This window comes from Metarhizium brunneum, chromosome 1 (assembly GCF_013426205.1).
Source record: "Metarhizium brunneum chromosome 1, complete sequence".
Taxonomy (NCBI): Eukaryota; Fungi; Ascomycota; class Sordariomycetes; order Hypocreales; family Clavicipitaceae; genus Metarhizium; species Metarhizium brunneum.
In genome coordinates, this window is record NC_089422.1 from 5,015,918 (window position 1) to 5,035,585 (window position 19,668).

At 50.5% G+C, this 19,668-nt stretch overlaps 4 protein-coding genes across 4 annotated transcripts; 1 reads left to right on the top strand and 3 right to left on the bottom strand.

Moving 5' to 3' along the window:
* Positions 1-44: 44 nt before the first annotated feature.
* ISOC2 (Isochorismatase domain-containing protein 2) lies at positions 45-919 on the bottom strand (the record flags this gene model as incomplete). The annotated part of the gene is made up of 4 exons (XM_066129765.1): positions 45-549; positions 635-688; positions 718-793; positions 883-919. 4 exons carry the CDS (start codon positions 917-919, stop codon positions 45-47), a joined length of 672 nt encoding a protein of 223 aa, XP_065986008.1.
* Positions 920-2,024: 1,105 nt separating this feature from the next.
* Positions 2,025-16,859, bottom strand: MDN1 (Midasin; the record flags this gene model as incomplete). The annotated part of the gene is made up of 2 exons (XM_066129766.1): positions 2,025-11,483; positions 11,562-16,859. The coding sequence occupies 2 exons, from the start codon at positions 16,857-16,859 to the stop codon at positions 2,025-2,027; spliced, it is 14,757 nt and encodes a 4,918-aa protein (XP_065985973.1).
* Positions 16,860-17,156: 297 nt separating this feature from the next.
* mrpl12 (mitochondrial 54S ribosomal protein bL12m) lies at positions 17,157-17,769 on the top strand (the record flags this gene model as incomplete). Its single annotated transcript, XM_014693534.1, has 2 exons — positions 17,157-17,375; positions 17,449-17,769. The coding sequence occupies 2 exons, from the start codon at positions 17,157-17,159 to the stop codon at positions 17,767-17,769; spliced, it is 540 nt and encodes a 179-aa protein (XP_014549020.1).
* A 416-nt stretch (positions 17,770-18,185) lies between these two features.
* On the bottom strand, positions 18,186-19,081 carry ctk3 (CTD kinase subunit gamma; the record flags this gene model as incomplete). Its single annotated transcript, XM_014693533.1, has 3 exons — positions 18,186-18,620; positions 18,692-18,865; positions 18,926-19,081. 3 exons carry the CDS (start codon positions 19,079-19,081, stop codon positions 18,186-18,188), a joined length of 765 nt encoding a protein of 254 aa, XP_014549019.1.
* Between the last annotated feature and the right edge of the window lie 587 nt (positions 19,082-19,668).

The following is a 19,668-nucleotide window of genomic DNA, read 5'->3' on the forward strand; positions in this document are numbered from 1 at the left end:
ACAAAAGGGAAAAAAGGGGAAAAAAGAAAATCTAAAAAGTCATTCTAAATCTTGGAAGTCGGCGGCAACGTCTCGAGGACCTTTTTGGTGTCGGCAACGGCACCCTTGACGACGCCAATCAAGGTCTTGAAGGCTGGGTTGGAAGCGTCGCCCATGCACTCGTACATCCAGCTCTCGGAAGAGGTGACGGTGACGCCATGCTCAGCGCGCAGCCTGTCGAGGGCGATGATGACCTCTGTCCTGTTGCAGCTGCTGACGGCGTCGGCAATGACGTAGGGGAAGTGGCCTGCGTCGCGGAGGTCGAGGGCGGTCTGGGTGATGCAGATGTGGGACTCGATGCCGACGAGGGCGACGCGCGAGGCGGGCGGCAGGGCGGCGGCCAGCGGGGGGATGAGCATGGAGAACTTGGTCTTGTCGTGCGGCGGCGAGGGGAGGAGGGAGGCGAGCGCGGGGACGGTAGGGCCGAGCTTGGCGGCCGTCTGGGTGGTTGCGTGGACGGGGATGTTGACGGCGTTGGCGAAGGTGAGCAGCTTGGTGGTGGTGGCTACACTGGTCGTGGTGTTAGTTTTTTTTTTTTCGTCGTCGGGGGACGAGAGAGGGAGAGGGGGAGAGCGGGAGGGCGAGGGTGGCGTACATGCTGTCGAACTCGTAGATGGCATTGCGGAACTTTTCCTGGAGATCGCAGACCCTGCGGCTCGTCAGTACGGGTGTGCGGACGCGGCACTGGCTGGTGAGGCGGCGCGCGCGTGAAGAACAGGTCGGGCGGTGATGACGAACAAGACGGCGGGGTTCTCTGCGCGCGGTGGGCGATTAGCTCGAGGGCCCGGGGCGTGGGACGTCAATTGACGGCGGTGGACATGGACGTGAAGGGCTATGACTTACTGAAGCGCAGCTCTGTAGGGGCGGAAGGACCAGCCATGTTGCGAAGCTGGCGCGGAAGGAGCGCTCTTGGACTACAGGACGACGATGTCGGAGGGGTGAAGTTGGCCGTCGAGGAGGTAGCACGACGGGGACGGGGACGACAGGGAGGAGGGGCAGTAAAGTGCCGAGGATGCGGGAGGCGGCGAGGGTGGATCGAGCGAGCGGCCGAGGACGACGCGCACAGGGCCAACGGAGCGGAGGCGAGGATGCGCTGCGTCGCGTGAAGTGAATTCATCCCCGTGACGGCCCGTATTCCTCGATCCAACTTCCTTGCTCCGTTTAGACGACGGCTAAGCTGGTCGTTGGTTGACGACACGGGGCTACGGCGGGTTGATGCGAGGAATACCAGCTAGGTTGTGTTTGCGACACGGCGGTGAAACAAAATAGTGTCAAGTCAATCCCCCTTGTCGTTGGCTAGTGGACATTCACGGCTGTGATGGGATGATTGCGGGGGAAGGAAACATTGAAGGGAGAGGAGGCGGCTTGTTTTGATTGGGTCACGGCAGTTTGCTTTTGGTAGGGCAGCAGCAATGAGGTTGGCAGTATGTAGGAAGTTGCGGCCACGCTGAAAATTAAAGTTGAAAAAAAAAGAAAAAAAAATGAATCGAAACGAAACGAAAAAAGAAAAAAAAGCATATACAGGTGTAGCTGACGTGGTACGCGTGCAATTGCCCATGACAAGCTGAACCGTCGAGTGTCTCATTTGACCTTTTGTCGTCGGGATCCGACGGGCACCGGTGGCAATGCAATGCAGCTGCACGCATGTCCATGTGAATAGCTTCAATGTTGGCTGAGCGGAATGGCACAAGAGCTGCTTCTTGGAGATATGAATTTATTCAACTCTCTTCTGTGCGCTGGCTCGCCCGTCGTCGTTTCGCTGCAATTGTTGCCAGTCTATGAATATTAGCATGCCAGGTGCATTCATCACTCCACGTCCATGATAACAAAATCCTTTGTTGTGATAGGCAAATCTGCTTGCATAACGTCCTGTATATCTATCTACTCATTGTCTAGACGCCCAAACTCCAAGCGATGCAAAACTAAACCACACAAACATGTCAAAACTCCATGCAATGCCGGTATATCCTCAACTACGCCCAAAATCAAGACGTGACCTCGGCAAACCACGTCCTCAACAGGCCCGCCAGTGCAGTCGGCAACTCCTCCAAGTTATGTACAATCAAGTAGTACTGGAAGGGGAACGTGTCCAGATACGGCTTGAGCACCACCCTGCTCTCCCCGTTGTCGTCCTTGACAAACTTGGCCTCCTTGAGCTCCAGCACGCTGTCGCCCTTTTTCTTGCCAGTGTCGTCCATGATGATAAAGACAATCATGATTCTCTCCTCCATGGCCTCGCGCAGAAGACGCCGGATTGCGTCGTGCGCCGGAGACGGCGTCAGCCCGTCGGACAGAATCAACGCCAGCTGCCACAGATCGCCATTGCCTCCAGATTGCTGCCTCGCCGCGCGGAACTTGTCAATGGTCTGGCGGATGAGCAGCGCAATGTCGGTGCGATCCTGCGAGAAGTTGAACTTTTGCAGCACCTTGGCCCCGGCGTCCGAGGCAAACGGCTCCGTGAGCTCGTGAGCCGTGAAGACGTCGCCGCCGAACCCGACCACGCCAACCTGCCCGGCCTCGAGCATGGCCAGAGACCGAGACACCATCACCAGCGATTCCATGGCCAGGCTTCCCGACGAGGACTCTCCCATGCTCTTGCTGTCGTCCACGCAGAGGAGAATCTGGTACGTCCGTTTGGTCGGGATAGCACGCCGCATCCAAATCTTGTCACGCTTGTAGCTGGATGCGATGTATGGGATGATGCGTTTGATGTTGAGTCGCTTTCCCGTCCTGAACGACCCCGACAGCTTGGTGGATTGGGACGGCGTCAGAATGAGCCGCAGCTGAGAAGTCAGATTCAATGAAAGCGCATGAGACTTGGTCTGGAACTCGCTCCACTGCTGAAGACACTCTCCATAGTCGCGAGGAACCCGTGCTTCATCGCCAATGTGCGTCATAGACAGTTGTTCCGATGTTTCTTCGATGGGCCCATCGTCCGGCTCGCCATCCTCTGCAACTCCGTCATCTGCTTCAGATGGTGTCTCTTCTTGGTTGTAGTTGCCCTGTCGAGTTTGTACGCCGGTCCTACCATCATCTGCTTCTTTGCTATTTGCTGCCTCGCGGGCCTCCTCGGAATCTCCAAGATCCATTTTGTCTGGCGCCTCCTTGGCTTCATCATCCGCGTCCTCCTCCATTCGGTTGCTTGTTGGGTCGTCCTTTTCGCCTTCGTCATCGATAGCCATGGCCTCGTCAATGGGCTGCACCTCATCCTCCTCAGCATTTCCCATTGCTTGCGTATCGGCGGCTGCCTCGTCGTTCTGCAAGTGCTGGTACTCTTGCCGACCCTGTTCAGCATTTTCTCTTTCGTCTGCCTTCTGGTTATTGGTGTCTTCCTGGTTCGCGTCCATGATATCTGCATTCTGGCGGTGCCACTTCTCCAACGCATCGCCCAATTTGCGAAACGGGTCGCTTCTTGCGGAATTTTCGTCATCGTCTTCTTGTTGACTCTTGTCTACAGTTTCGTTTGACCGGGACGTAGCGCCTTTGCTACCCGCGCTGGTATCTTGGTCGGCTGCGCCATCTCCCATATCTCCTTGCTCCTGTTCCGCCGCTTGCGCTTGGAATTTGTCGTCAATATCCATTAACTGTTGATTTTGATCCAACCCAGTGCTCTTGACGTCGCTGGGAGCAGCATTGTCAACATCCGTATTTTCATTATCCTGTGGAGGTTGGGTCACATCTTGAGCCGTTTCTTCCTTGCTTTCCTCCTCTACTTCGTCATCCACATCGGATTCCACTTCGTCCTTGACTTCATCAGCTCCAGTCGGGACCTCCTCCTCATCCTCGCCGATCTCGTCTTCCACTTCTCCAGCTTCTTCCTTCAACTGCTGCCCCGCTGCATCCTCCATATCCTCGTCAATTTCATCCTTCTCAGCTGGTTGCTCTTCAGGCTGGTCGGCCTCGCCTTCAGGGTCGGATAGGTCGTCCAGGTCATCGTTATCTGAGACTTCCTCTTTGTCGTCAAGATCTAGCTCCATGTCCTCGGGGAGTTCAAGCGCGTCATTCTCTTGAACATTTTGGTCTTGCCGATTCAACTCCTCTTGAGCATGTACATCTTCTTCCTCAACTTCAGCCTCCTCCTCCTCTTCTTCTCCTTCCCTCGGCTGTTCCTTCTCCTCACGAACTTCAGGCTCCTTCTCGGCATCCTTTTGCTTTGTATCCTCATCTGCTGCCATTTGCTCGTCATCTTGTTGTTGACCCTTTGCTTCGTTTCCTTGTTGGTCTTTGTCAGCATTGTCATCATCATCATTGCCGTCCCACATCTTCTCGTCGACCGCCGTAGGATCAAGGTCATCAACATCACCAGCCTCTTCATCAATGTCATCCTCCTCTTCCTCTTTCTCATCACCTTTCTGGGAACCTTCGTCCTCATCCTCTCCAGCAACGCTGCCCAGTTCTCCTTCCAGATCTTCGTCTGCCATGTCCACTGCGTCCTTTTCGTCTTGGATATCTTCATTCTTCTCCTTATTGGCTTCTTGAGCCAATTCCGTAAGATCTTCATCGGGTTGAATGTCCTTGCTGATGTCCTGTGCACCCTCGCCGTCGCCCAGACCGGTGCCAGCCTCTAGTTGTCCAGCATCGCCCGATGTCTCGTCCGACTTTTCTTGAGGTGTGCAGAAACCTTGGGAAACAATCTGATTGAAAGCCTTGGTTAAATTGTATGCCATGTGTGCTGAGGCGCGGTGCATTTCCAACCCCTGGCCTATGGAACGCGAGCAAAGCGTCAAGAACTGGTCCAGTATCGGGGAAGCAATGTGGATGACACACGCAGCTGCGGTGCTTGTTTGCTCATCGTCAAGTTGAATTTGTCGTATCATGTCAGTACAGCGGCGAACTGTTCGCTCCACGTTGTTCATCCGCAACTGGCCGATCATGGCAAAGAAGGCCTCACAATGTTTCGTTAACCAGCCAGGCTCGCCAGGCTCTCTGGGAACGACAACGCCCTTCTTCTTGGCATTTTCAATCGCAACAAGTACTGTGTCGGCCAGACTGGACACGGCGTTGGCGAATGTATCCAACGTTGTGTCTCCGATAGAACTGGCATAGCTTCCGGATTCAGTTGTGGTCCAGGCTTTAAGATGAGAAAGAATGAATGCCAAATCTTCACGAATCTCAGCCAATTGGCCAATTCTGTGATCAATCTCATCCAAATCTTTCAATACGGCTTCTCTCATCTTGTCATGTGCCACTGAGCTGATTCCAACGGGCAACTGCACCAAGGTTTTAAGTGCTGCAGATCTAGCTGCCAGACGCGTTGCCCACTCCTGTAATTCCTGGATCACGGCCTTGTTATCAATGTTTCCAATTTTCCCGTGCATCTCAGTAAGGCGAATAGCAAATTGAATGGCAGGACCAAGCCATTGCACCAAGTTTGTCCAGTCGCCGTCAAATCTTTGGTGAACAAGCGTACCGTTCTTCGCAGCGTTGCCCAGATTTTTGAACTCCTGAACTGCCTGTTGCAAACTTTCTCGGAGTTGGGTAGCGGCGCCAAGGCTCTGGCGTTGGGTGAGGTTGAAGCTGATCAAACCCTCAACGAACCCTGCACTTCTTGCCACCTCAGCGCCAGTGAGGTCATCAGAATGTTCTCGGGAAGCCTCTCTAGCCCTCGGGGCAAGATCTAACGTTTTGTGCAAATAGTACTCAGCTTCCTTCGCTGCTGCTGATTCGAGGAACTTGACTGCCGCGAGTGACGACAGAACAACAGCCAGTGATTTCTGCTCCGCCAACTTATCTTGTGATAAATTATGCTGTAGCCCCATCGTTCGGAGATCCCGTAGCGTATCTGCAAAGAGTTTTCGTTTTCTTGTCTTCAGGTGCTTAATTTGGTCCTTGTTTTCGTCATTGAGAATTGATGGCGTCTCCTTACGCAGCTCAGCCATGGACGTATTCAGCTCAGTGACAAAATCCAGGACAAGGTTTGACATGTTGCTTGACATCTCGGGACTGTATGTGATCTTCCTCATTACGGAGATGGTCTTTGGCAGATTGGCAAGCCTCTTATGATCCGGAAGCCACCCGGGTAGCAATGCATCCAGCGCCTCTATTTTGACCATTGGCAGGTCCGATGCAACAGGTTCAGATTCCGTACTTGTTCCGATGGTCAAACTCTCATCGGGAAGCCCTTGAGCCATGAACATCTTCATTTCTTGGCCCAAAACTCCTCGGAACTTTCGAATCAGCCGGAACAGCTTCTGGTGAGATTTGCGGGCACTCTCCCGAAGCGCATTGATATTGGTATCTTTCCAGCTTGCCATGAGGAGAACATCTTTCATCTTCCTCTCGATTGGGATTCGGCCTTTCTGGATGGCTTCCTCGGCCGTCTTTTCATAGCGCGTGTAATACTGCACAAAATTGTCCACCGCTACGCAAATGGCATCTAAAGCAGGATAATCTTGCGCCAACATGTTGAGGTGGCTCAATAATTGACGCAGCAGGGCAACGCGAGTTTGAAACTGGCCAACAATGGAGCTTGAAAAGTACAATTCCAGATTCTCGACCAACGACTTGGCATAGGCTTGCATTTCAGAGCGCGAGTCTACCATGGTGAGCGGAACTGCAACTACGACTTGGTAAGCGACGAACCACCAAGAATAAGCGTCATCTTGGCATTTCTTCTGCTCCATGTCGAAGAGGTTCGCCCATGTTGAAAGCTCGAGACGTCGCCATCGAATGACAGTGTCGGTAAGCAAGTTGTGAAGAGAAAGGACCGCATATGTTTTGCTAGCCCATCCGCCAAACTGCCATTCGTAAACGTGAGCATGCAGCTGTTCGACCTTTGGCAGAAGCTTGGCCAACGGCTCCCCATGGACTTGTTCCAAGAGCTTGTCGCAAGATTGGATCACATCAGTCAAAGGCTGCATGTGGCCAATTTCATCTACAAGCTGTAGCTCGCGGAAGCGGGCCTTGATCTGGTGGGCCAAAGAAACAAGCTGCCGTGCTTCAGCCAAGTTGGCATCGGTGTAGAAGTTGTACGTCTTCGTAGAAGATGAGGATTGCAGCTCTTCCATCTTCTCGCCTAGAAGAAGCAGTGTGCTTGCCAACATCTTTGAGTTGATACTGCGATCGATAGTTGCGTAGTCTTGCAGCTCACCAACGACGCGCTGACCGGCAGCCATGCACGATTCTCGGAGTGCATCTTGAGGGTCTTGTTGCTCAAAAAAGATTCTGCGATGCGAATCCGCCACCTTCAACGATGTATCTCGAACTTGGTCTGGCTTAATATCCTTGCGAGCGGTGGAATCTTCGTCATCAAAGGTGGGAAATAGCTCGTTGAACTCCATCGCATCGAATTCCTCTTCATCTTCGAGGGTGCCCCTGAAGCGATACATGCTAGTTCGTGCTGCCTCAGCTTTCCTGTCAGCATCGAGTTTTTTGTTCCAGTCATCGTAGAAGCTGTGAAAGCATTCAAACACAGCCTCTCGGTCGGCCGAGGAGAGACCCTGGAGACCACCGACCGCCACATTTGCGCTCATGAGACTTAGGAATTCAAATGATTTGGTCCCTACGCGGCGGAGCGAGACATCCTGTGTCTTGAGGCCAAAAAATGGCGTGGATTCTACGAGTCGCAAAGTAGATGGCTCTAGATTCGCTGCCTTGGAAGTGTCACAGAGCGAGAGACCAACTAAAAGACAACGAAGAATGTTGACAGTAGGTCGTCCCATATCTTGATATGCTTCAAATCGGGAAGAAATGCGATCTACCAATCGAGAAATATTTTCCCGAATTAGATGTAGGGCACCCGCAACCCCGTTGTCTGAGTCCGAGTTGAGGTCCTTCATAACGCCAGATAGACTGGAGCTGGTGATTGTCTTTAGGATATTTGAGAATTCAGCATGAAGTTGGTGGAGCTCAGATCTCTCAGGGCGGAAGACAGGCTGAATTTCCTTTGGTGCTGGACCAAGCTTATCAAGCTGTTGATGGATCAGTTGAATCCTGGCGCTTGTTTCTTGTCCCGTGAAGCTGGTTTGAAAGGCCTTCAATGCGGCTAGCTTTCCCTGCAATGAAGCCTCAAGCTGTTCAAAGAACTTGAGTTCCACTTTCGGCTGAAGCTGGGGATCGAAGATGCGGTCGGGAACGTAGAGCTTGACTAAACCAATGCTGAATTGAAGCCATGCAAGAGCCGAAAAATAGGCGGCTTTATTTGGATTGGCTTTCGAGGCAATAATCCCCACAACTGAAGGAATGAAATGATCCGTAGTGGTTTGTCGAAGATGTACAGAGTCAATATCTTGAAGGAGATCGTTAAAAGCGGTACTGGAACCGAGTCCATTCACAGCAAGCGCGGAAATTGAGCTGATATTGGCCTCAGCCTCCGAGAATATAGCACCCAGAGTATTCTGCAGTGAAGAGTCATGGGCTTCAAAGGTGTCCAACATCAATTTCCGAAGCAGATCGTTGAGGTTTACAAGAGGATCTGCTGAAATTTCTGGACTTAATCCAGTTAAATGCTTCCCAACAACGGGAAGTTCTGTTTCCAGAAGAGCCAAAGAGCTCAGATTGACATTTCGCAAGCCATGAAGTTTCTTCCACAAAGATGTAGTCAGTTTGCCGTCCCAAGAAAAGATGCCCTGGTGAGCCAGGTAAGAAAGAGACTGTAGATTGAACGCTCTATCAGAAGCGCTAGCAAGCGTCATAATGGCCTTGGTAGGGAGGTTTGACAAAATGACTAATTGGTTATCGAGCTCGGGAGTTAACGAGTCACTGGCCAACGATCGAAGTATGGACAACTGCCTCAGGTTCTCAAAATCACTAGCAAAAAAGGGTACCGTCTCTTGAGCTTCTTGTCCAATGCGGGTTTCGAGGTCTTGAATTGCCGTAGTCAAATCTGCCACAAGTTGTTCGGTGGGAACAGAGTCATCTCTGACTATCTTGTAAGTCGTTGCCAGAGTTTGCTGAGCTTTGGACAAGTCGAAAATGCAAGCAGATGCCTTCCACCGAAGGGCATCAAATCTCGAGGCTAGTTGGTCGACTTCAACTGAGCGATCGAAAACAGCCTTGTTCGCAATGGGAATGGGTCTGAACGCATTCCACAGGACCTCCATGCTCAAACCAGTGGACAGTTGGAAGCCAGAGTTGAAGTCACTCCGCAACTGGCCAAGGGCCTGGGATAGGAATGTAGAGTCAGTTTCCCCCGTCATCATCTGGCTAAATTCATCAAGCTTTCTTAGACCAAGGCCAATATGGGCCTGGAAGTAGGCCTCATCAAACTCATGGCTCGAAGACAGGCATATTGTCAACTCAAGATAAAGCCCAAGGATCTCAAGAAGGTGACGTCTTGCGAGGAAATTTTCGGTTGAGTTTACTTCCTGATCCAGGTATCTCTCAATAGAGACCATTATCGACGAGAGGAATCCTGCAAGCTTAACGGTTGAGTCTTTAGATACAGCAGCAACCCGATCGCTGATGAGAGATCGTTGTAAGCGACTCAAGGAGCCTAGTTTCGCAGACTGAGCTTGGCTGTGGTGTTTCTTGATGATTTGACGGATACAATGCAGGCGGCGAGAGGTCTCATAACACGTTCCCATCCAGTGCGCTGATGTTTCGTTCTCAAGCAACTTGATCGCAATTTGATTATTCAATGGATGAATAGGCAGCGCCTGGGGAAAGTCTGCGATAGTATCGGACGAAAGTGTTGCGTAGAGTTGCATTATATTGCGCAAGATATGAGACCCTTGAGTTGTCTTAAGAAACTCGAGCAAATCAGTGAAGACAGAGCGTAAAGTCTCGTCAGTGGTGCCTCGATTCACAAATCGACCAAGAAGTGCCCCGTCACCCAGGGACAGGTTGTCAACGGCGACTTGGAATGTGTCTATCGAAATATCGCCAGCAGAGGCGTTTGATGGCAGCCTTGATTCATGATATCGCTGAAGTCCGCTTTCGATGGCGGAAACTTTGTCCAGGCACGGCACCGATTCTGGTGGAGGAGAATTAATATGGATCTCGATAGCCCGGTTTCTCATGGCACGCGAGAGCTCGCCGTACTTAGGATCCATCGTAAGGAAGATCCTGAAATCTCGATGGGGCCTGATGATTCTTGGTTTTCCATCTGAGTCACAATGCTCATTGATGCTCAGAAATCCATTAGGCTCCAGGAGAGAGTTGAGTCGGTCCAGAACAGAGGCGTTGCACATGTTGGCATTATCCAAAACAAGCCACTGGCCAGTAACCAAAGCCTTTATAATAACACCATCTAGCCACTCGAATCGCGGGTTCGCAAGAACCAAGGGACCTTCCAATAATTGCTTCATCCTAGTGAGGGCTACCCCCACCTCGGTATCGGATGATACTTGTTCGAGCAAGGATTTCATCGAGATCAGGATGGCAGTAAGGCTTTCATGGTCACCATTGTGTCTGTCAAGAAGATGTAATAAATGTAAAACTTCTCCGGGGGCGGCTGATGGGACGAGGGTCATGACGGAATCTTGAAGGTATTCGCGAAGATCAGCCAGGGCTGCATTGACTTCCCTGAGAGGATCAGCTTGCTCAAAACCACCAACAAGGTCCATGGTGTCGATATCTGCGTTCATTGGGAACACCACGAGCTGTTTACCAGATAGAGCAGCAACATAGCTCAACAACGATGACTTGCCATAACCTGAAGGGCCCCCCAAGATGCATGGAATGTTTTGTTTCACACAAATCATGATAGACTCCAGTTCAGCAAGCCGAGGAACGATATTGATGTTGGGCAAGCCCTCGGGTTGTACATTCAAGTTCCTGGGTAATACGGCAAAACCAATTTGACCGAACTGTGAGTTCAAGTTATGAACGTGATCGTGGGCTCGTGGTTCCCATCCAATGACACGTGCAAATAACTTGTCAACCTCTGCCCTATCTCTCGATGTGCGGAATCGTTGCCTAACAACGATGTCAAGGAAATCGTCCATCTGGGCAGTCTTGAGAAAGGGGTCGGAGGACCTCAAAAGGTGTAGCCATCGTAGGGCGTCTCGAAGATTGAATTCCCAAGGGCCCCCTTGAGAGCCAAAGGTTTTTTCGACCACAATCTGGTGTTCGAGCCTGGACACAAACTCAATTAAATGAGCTATAACTTCTTCACTAAGCTGAGGGAAGTTGTGGGAGGCAATGAGTTTCAGGTCCTCGTCTTTAAAGACATCCGCATAGACGACGATAAAACGATTCACAAAAGAGCTTGGCAGACCTTTGCGACCACCTCCTTGGTGGTGAGGGTTCTGAGCTGCGAACAACCGGAAATCGGGGTGCCTCTTGAAAACCTGGTCAAGCTCGGAGATGTACACCTCGCCACGATGATCGAGACATGCGTTTAAGCCTTCTAAAACAGACTGTGATGCAAGATTCATCTCATCTAGAAGGACCCATTCGCCCTTTTGCATTGCTTGGAGAAAAGGAGCGTCTCGCCACGCGAAATTTCCAGCTTCTTCGCCCTCGATAGGGACATCGGTACCGAAAAGATCCATCAAGTCAGTCTGGTCAGACAAGTTGATTCTTGTCAGTGGTCGGCCACACGCCTGGGACAATGCGGCAACCAGCGTTGTTTTGCCTACACCAGGACTGCCTTCGAGTAATATTGGCTTTCTCATCTGCAGTGCTCGAACGACTCTCATTGCATTGAGTCTCGTTGTAGGGGCATGGAATGCGAAAGTAGGGTCTGCAGAGCCCGTTGGATCACGCGATATGCTGAAGTCACCAATGGACAGAAGAGTATCAGTTATTGAAAGCATCGGCTCCGTCGGGTAGATTTTTGATACGTCCTGGCCGATGAGTTCACCCAACTTGTTCAGACACTCCTGTCTTTGGGCATTGACAGTTTTCAGATCAGTGGCTAAAATGGCTGAAGGGTTGGCACCGATACTGTCGACGAAGATGGCTGAGGCACCGTGGACGAACGAGATGACGGGATCGTCGGCCTTGAAGCTGTTGATGAATTGAACCCAAACCAAAATTTCTCGAACGGAGAACGCGCTCGTCGCCATGGACCGGAATTTCCTGGCGAACCAGGACGCGAAGTCAACCATGGCATCAACCAAATGCTTAGATCCATCTACAAGCTTGGTCTTGACAATATCATATATATCTTCGCTTTCGGACAAAGGGGGTACCCAGATTTCCGTGAATCGATTTCGTAGGGCAGGCGAAAGCTCTTTCTTGCCAAAGTCACCCCCAGGGTTCATTGTAGCAAAGAATTGAAATCCATCAGCACCCACAACGAAAGAATTATCAATACCTTTCTCTGCCAGAAGCAACGTTCTCTGGGGCTCAAGAACAGAATTGAGTCTTTCCAGCACGGAATCGTCCGCCAGCGAGATTTCGTCTAATAAGAAGAAGTGGCCATTTCTCATGGCCTCGACCAATGCGCCGTCAGACCACTCAAACAGTGCCTTTGACCTGCTCTCATTTCCTGCCAGTCGGTCCCGAATAGACTGGGGCACTGTGTCCTTGACTGTTTGGGGGAGGGCTTTGTACTGTTCCACATTTTCTTCCACAGACGTTGGAATTTCCATGCCTAGAGATTCAAAAACTACCTTCAAATCTGTGCGTATGGCCTCAAGAATGGCGCCACGGTTGCGGACAGGTCTTTGAGACCCAATAAGATCTCCTGTTTCCGTATTTTGATGAGCATTCACAATGTGCAGTTCTTGGTTGAGGGCTTCTGCGAGCAGTTGAACGACTGTAGTCTTGCCACAACCCGTCTCTCCAACCAGTAGAACAGGCTCATTATTTCGAATAGCTCGAGAAACTAGAACGTACAATCTCCGCATCGCATGAGTCCAAACCACGCCTTGAGCATTTGCTTTCTGGGTCAAATTCTTCAGCTCAGGGGCTTTTGAGGCAGAGTACAATTCTTGGGGGTCCAATTTGACCTTGAAGACCTTCTCGATAACTTCCTTGACAGCGATACGTTCCTCGTCGTTGCGGACTCTTTCTGCGAGGAGCATAAAACCGTGCGCAGCAATGTCCTCTCTTGTATCGGCCTCTCTGAGTGCCCACCGGAATAAGTCTCGCAAAGTTGCGAAACTATCCTTCTGCTCAAAAAGCCTGCTTGTTTGCCGAAGCCGAGAAAGCTCCTTGTATACCGTCACAATGCGTCGACAGTCAGGTGGCGAGGTGTTTCGGCTCCGCTGTTGGAGGATGTACTCAAGTTCATCCTCAGGAATATCATCAAAATGAAGTTCCAGAAATCTGTTCCTGAAGGCTCGAGAAAGAACTTTTCTACCTCCATACAGGCCAGGAGGGTTCTGGGTCGCAAACAGAATGAAATTTTCGTGAGGCTTGACGATTTCTTGCGTTTCAGGGATCAGAAGCTCGCGATTGTCGTCCAGGAGTCGGTTTAGAGCCTCCAGTACATCGGTAGGTGCCAAGTTCAGTTCATCAAGCACGATCCAATGACCCTGTCTCATAGCTTGAACAAGCAACCCCTCTTGAAAGCGTAGTTTTCCATCAGGGCCTGATACGTAGGTCCCTAAATACTCCTGAAGATCTGTGTGCTCGTGATTATTGATGCGAACGAACTTGTTACCAGTGAAATTGGCCAGATATTCGATCATGCTGGTTTTGCCCGCGGATGTTGGGCCTTGAATGAGAATAGGGAATCGTCTTGTCGAGGTTGCTCGGACCAAGTTTAGAAGGTTTCGTTCAACGTAGGGGGTAATGATGTAGTCATCTCGTTCAATTGGAGTCTGGTCGCCTTGAAACAACCAGTAATGACGATCATGGTTTCTGTTCTGAAACTTGACGTATTGACGACCATCATTTGGGTGCTTGGGGGGCTGTGATAATAATGACTGTGGATTGCCATGCTTGTCCAGAAGGTGGTGATAGATTAGTGGCAACAACATTTTCTCAGAGTCTCTGTCCAACAAAGTCAGGAAGCCCATAGAAAAGCCTTCGTACAGTGCACGGCGAACACCGTAAAGCGGCGCAATGTTACTAACATAGCTCAAGACTCTGGTCAATGTTCGCAGACTGAAGTGAGGAACTTCATTTGCGCCGTCAACCAGTCGCCTTTCCTCCGCCATACGCTTGGTGTTCAAGTACAGCCGTGCAATATCATCCGCAGCTTGGTCACTCTTTGTGCTTGTATTGCCCATATAAGTCCTAATGATGGTGAGAAGGTCCTTGAGGTCTGTATCGGGGCTTTTGACATAGAGCTCGGTAAAGCGTGAGCGAATACCAATGGGTAGGTCACGTTTTCCGACATCTGTTGCAGGATTCATGGCACCGAATATACGAAAATCGGGATGTGCCACAATTTTCTCGATTTCTCCCGTTTCTGAGAGTAGAATCGAAGGCCGCTCATTGGGGCCGGTTAGGAGATCTGCAATACTTTCCAAGGTATCAGGAGACGCAAGGTTGATTTCGTCTAGAAGCACCCAGTCGCCATTGCGAACGGCTTTGACGAGGTTGCCTTCCACAAAGCTGAAGGCGAAAGCCCCCGCTCCTCCGGATATCTGGACATCAAATTGTTCCAAATTCCTTGAAAAGGAGTCCCATCGTGGTCGCAGCTCTTGGAGCGTTTGCAGCTTCGACAGCGTCTTCCGACGCTTTGCGGGCTGTGCATCGCCATCTCGAGCTTCTGCCTGGTCTCCTTGGCTGCGTTCGAGTTCAGTCACAATTTTGGTGAACATTTTTGGCGCCTCTCTCCAGAGCTTGGACAGTTTTGACCACTGTGACTTGGCGAAGCATTTGCCAACTTGCTCCAAGTACTTCTGGTTCTTGGATGCAGATATTCCCGTGGCAGCAAACAAATCTTCAAATTCCTCCTTTAGGGGCACCGCAAGACTACGCACATTGACCGGCTTAAATCCGCCAAGCAGGTCGCCAACCTCGCTCTGTTGCGATAGATTCACCGCAATGAGCTTATGACCTAATGAATCGGCCAGTTGCTGGACAACAGTGGTCTTGCCTATACCTGTTTCACCAACCAACAGTACAGGTTCTTCGAGCTTGACTGCCACCGCAATTTGTTCCAACAGCCTTTTGGCGTGAGCTGTGCTTGCAAATGGACGTTTTGACTTTTGCAATCTAGAGTGTAGTCTCTTCTTTCGTAGCTGAGCCCGTCCGATACAAAATGCACGGTCATTTTCTTCCAAAGGGGGTATATTGGCAGACAAATAGTGGTCTGCCCAATCTTTGGACATGTGCATTTCCTCCGCAATTGCATAAGTCAAGACTCTACCCAGTTCAACATCGGGACAGCTGCCAACGAAGCAGTCTAATGCCTCCATGAACATCCAGTCTCTTGTCGTTTCGCTAATAGGCTCATCCCCATTTGTAGAACCTGCAGTGAGCAAGCACTCCTTTAATCTGCGGCACCACTTCAAAAGGTCACGGAGATTAACTTGACGGTCCATCACACTCCGTCCGCGAGACATGAGGCTGACATTACTACCCAGTTGAGCTAATCGTCCATGAACGGCGAGAATTCCCGGTACAAACTTGCGCAGTATAGGATAGGTTTGTAGGACAACTTCTTCCAGCTCTGACTGAGTAAGGGGATCCGTGTAAAGGGTTTGCCAAAACCGCATACCAACCAGGGACGGTAAATTCTCTCGGCCGTTCAGTCCTCGTGATGTTCGAACAGTAGCAAAGAGTCGAAAGCTACTGGCAGCCTTGATTCGTTCTCCACGGCTTGGAATGAGCAACTCTTTACGCTCAATTAGAGGAAGGAGAGTGCTAAGCACTTCTGTTGGCGCCCTATCGAGATCCTCAACCAGGACCCATCGGCCTTCCCTGACTGCAGTCGTCAAAACACCTGGCCGCCACTGAAAGCTCCCTGGTTTACTGTCCGTTGCATATAATCCCACTAACATCTTCGCGTCTGTTTGATCGTTCAAGTGGAGTGTGACCATGTTGGAGTACATGCCGAGCTGCGTGGCGATTTCGTGTATGAGTGATGTCTTGCCTACCCCAGCCATTCCATAGAGCATAATTGGATCCGAATCTCGTAATAAGGTTGCTAAACGTTCGAGATTTCTGGTAGTAGTGTTCGTCATGACGAGTGAAGAAGGATCACCAACAGGGCCATGCGGTCGAGGGAGCAAGACGTTTCCATATGAGACAACGTACGGTGTAAGCGTCTGCAAACATTCTTTTTCCTCACAAGTATCTTCTTCACACTTGAGTAGAGCTTGTAGATCAAGCACCCGTTGCGCTCGGTTCTGCTCATACAGCGAGAGAAACCCAAAATCCACCAAGGCGCCATCCAGGCTTCCGGTCACAGCCTCTTCCTTTCCAACATGCTCATGAATCAGAGCCTCGAGCTTGAAATCTGACGCGTGTAGCAATAAGCAGAATACCCGAATGGCAAGGTATCTGACTGGTAGGCTCTCATGCTGGAACAGAGCTTGCATGCATGAAGCTGATGCAAGAGGGCTATACGTCCTGAAATCAAAATTCAAAAGTCTCCATGCCGTAATCAGACTTTCCAAAAGGCTTTGCCCATCTAACCTTGACAATGAAGACTGGTCAAATTTGGGTAGTAACAGTTGCAGGGATGAAGGCTGCGTCGTGATGGAAGAAATGTCGTCGGTGCATCGAAGAAAAGAAGCCAGATATGGCGCAAATGGTAATAACCTCGCAAAAGATGCTGCAGTCCTTATATGAAGTGACTCATTTGTGGCGTTGAGAATCCAACGTGCACATATATCGGGAAAGACATTTTCAAAATGCACAAAGACTTGCTCTGTAAGTGGCGGGCACAGCGCCGCCTGTGTTACTGCGTCCAAGAGTTTTGTCGTTGATTGCTGCCGGATAATGTCAAGTAATTCCGGAGGCAGATGATGCAATACGGTCGCATCAGCTAGAAGCGACCGCCTCTGCCGTGAGACGTCAATCATTGCCATGATTGCGTCGTTGTTGAACAACTTTCACTCTTTGAGTGCGCTTGAGCTATCTCCGTCTCGTACATTTGCCAGGCCCAGATACTTTTTTTTTTCTTTGAAAGTGACAGGGGTGCCAGCCCGGGTGTGATGACACAGGTTTTTCCGGACCAATCAGCGCGGGGGTGGAACCACTTGCGCCAGCAAACTACAGCAGCTCGAAAAACTTCAGGAAGCACTCCTTGATCGAGAAGCTGCACGCGACCGAAGTATCTCGACTACGAATTCGAGTCATTCAGCCTCCATCACACATCACCAACCATGGCAATGTCCTGCCGGTATGCGACGCAGAGCTGCGCTCGCCAATTGCGCTCTGTCTCCTCTGCTAGAGCCCCTGCACAGATGCTTCGGATCGCCTCGACGACAAGAAGGTTCAACTCAACTGAGGCCGCTCCGACGAACCCCAAGATTGCCGAGATTGTCGATCAGATCAGCCGGTTGACGCTTCTGGAGACTGCCGACTTGGTATCAAGCCTCAAGGTGGGTTTCGGCGTTTTTATGGAGGATACCAATTGCAAATTCCGACTTGACATTGCTAATCTTCAATGTCTAGAGCAAACTGAACATCCCCGATATGCCAATGGGTGGCTTCGCCGCTGCCGCTCCCGCTGCCGCCCCCGCCGAGGAAGTGGAAGAAGCCGCCCCTGCTGCTGCCGAGAAGTCCCTCTTTACCCTGAAGCTGCAAGCTTTCGATGCCGGCGCGAAGGCCAAGATTATCAAGGAAATCAAGAGTCTGCTAGGACTCAGCTTGGTAGACAGCAAGAAGTTTGTGGAGAGTGCACCAAAGATGATGAAGGAGAACATTCCTAAGGATGAGGCCGAGAAGATTATGGCCAGCATGAAGGAGCTTGGTGCTACTGTTGTCATGGAGTAAAGAATGCCATTGAATTGCAATAATGGGCTGGCAAGTCCATCATAGAAGGCCGTATGGCATGTACAAAATCGTCACCTGTACTAGTATCTAAAGGGGAACGGACTCCTTTTTCAAAATAAACAAAAATCTTACTTCTCAACTTCATGTCTTGAATGTTTTCTTGTGGTAACATATGTTCAAGCATGGACATATGTATGTCTTTGATACATGACAACAACATGTTTTGTTTTGTTTTGTTTCATTTTATTCGTTTATTAATTCATTTTGTGGATACCAGACACAAGGAAATCAGCAGTGAGCTATCACGGGTATCAAGGACTACCTATTCACAAACACACCCCGGCACAACCATCCGACCCTAGAAGACTTTCCAAAACTCCACGCAATGCAACAAAATTAATCCCAATACACCGAGGCTAGTGGTGGTCTCCATTTGCAGAGCGCCTATGTGGACAATGCTGCATCTCCATTTCTTTGACGCAATCTTCGGTTTCCTCAGAGAGCAACCGGTCGTCATCTTCGCCGAAATCACTAGTTTCCTCCCACAATTTGTTCATCTCTGCGTCCTCAGTCTTGGGTATAGCCCAAATACTCTCCCGTTGCCGCTTATGACGCTCCCTGTCTTCCTCTATGCGCTGTTCGACTTGGCGTTTATCCAAGCGATGTGGTGCTGATTTTTGTGCCGACTTGGGTACGGTCTGGCCATCTGACTTGTCTGTCATTTCAACATCGCTGGGTGGCGACGCAGGACTCAAATCAGCCTCGTTGATCTCGCGTTCTTTTAGAACGTCCTCGATCTGGCTAACGGCTTGAGACTCCAAATGCCCCTTGGTCTGGAGACCTTGCAAGACCTAGGATTCGAGGTCAGCAATCGCCCCTGGCGGATGCTCGCGAACGAAGCTTTGTATGGTGGCAGGCTCACCTTTCGAACCACCTTGACATTTGTGGCGCCAGATCCGTCATCAGGAGCAACAGCATCCACCACCCGAATGATATCGCGTTGCATCATACGAACGTATTCGGCATGCCCCTGTTGCGCCAAGTCCAGAAAGTGCTCAATAAAGTACATAATGTTTGCGCGTGTATTCATGTTATTCTGTGGCATGTTAGTCAGGCAATCATGTTTGCACGAAGTTTCTTGAGATAGAACGCTTACTCTTTCAACCTGTTCAAGGATGCACGAGTGCAAGTCCTCATCCATGTCTTTGTATTTTAAGGCATACTGGGCAGCTTTTTGAGCAGAAACTACAGAGGCGTTCAAGTGCTGCAACTGCAAGCTGAATCGCATGCGGACCTCGAATGGGTCCGCCATTATGTGCTGTAACACAAGTCTGAATTAGGTCGCCGTCCGAGGCAAGAGTGTTGGCATGCAGCGTCTTTAGCAAAGAACTTGTTGAGACGAGTTGATGAAGTCGAATGCTGGCCTGCGGCCCTGCGCTCATCTCAGCAGGAGGTGGATCTCGGTGAGCATAGCGGTTTGCTCGGTGAGAGGCCCTTGCCTAACCCGGCCGCGGTAAAGCCACGGCACAGAGACGCCAGCCGGCACCGGAGCCGACAGCGTAGGAAATCCCTCGCAGGCTGTTAAAGCACCGGAAAATCTCGCCGGTCAATCCCCACTGTCTTCAGCAGTTTGATAGCACGGGTTCGCTCTTCACTCTCACAACACCCCGGTCCTTTTTCATTTGATCTCTTTTGGCAAATACAGAGGGGACACATGAGCCTTTTTCTGCTTTGGAAGACTTTTGCTTCGTTGAATACCGCATTCTTTTTAAATAGTCGATTTGTCTATCTCACCTAAAACCACCGCTTTCCACTTAAACATAGGTTTGCAGCCTGACGTCACCCAACAAGACAAAATGAGCCCTCAATTTGGCGATTTCACCATGACGGTGTTGGGAT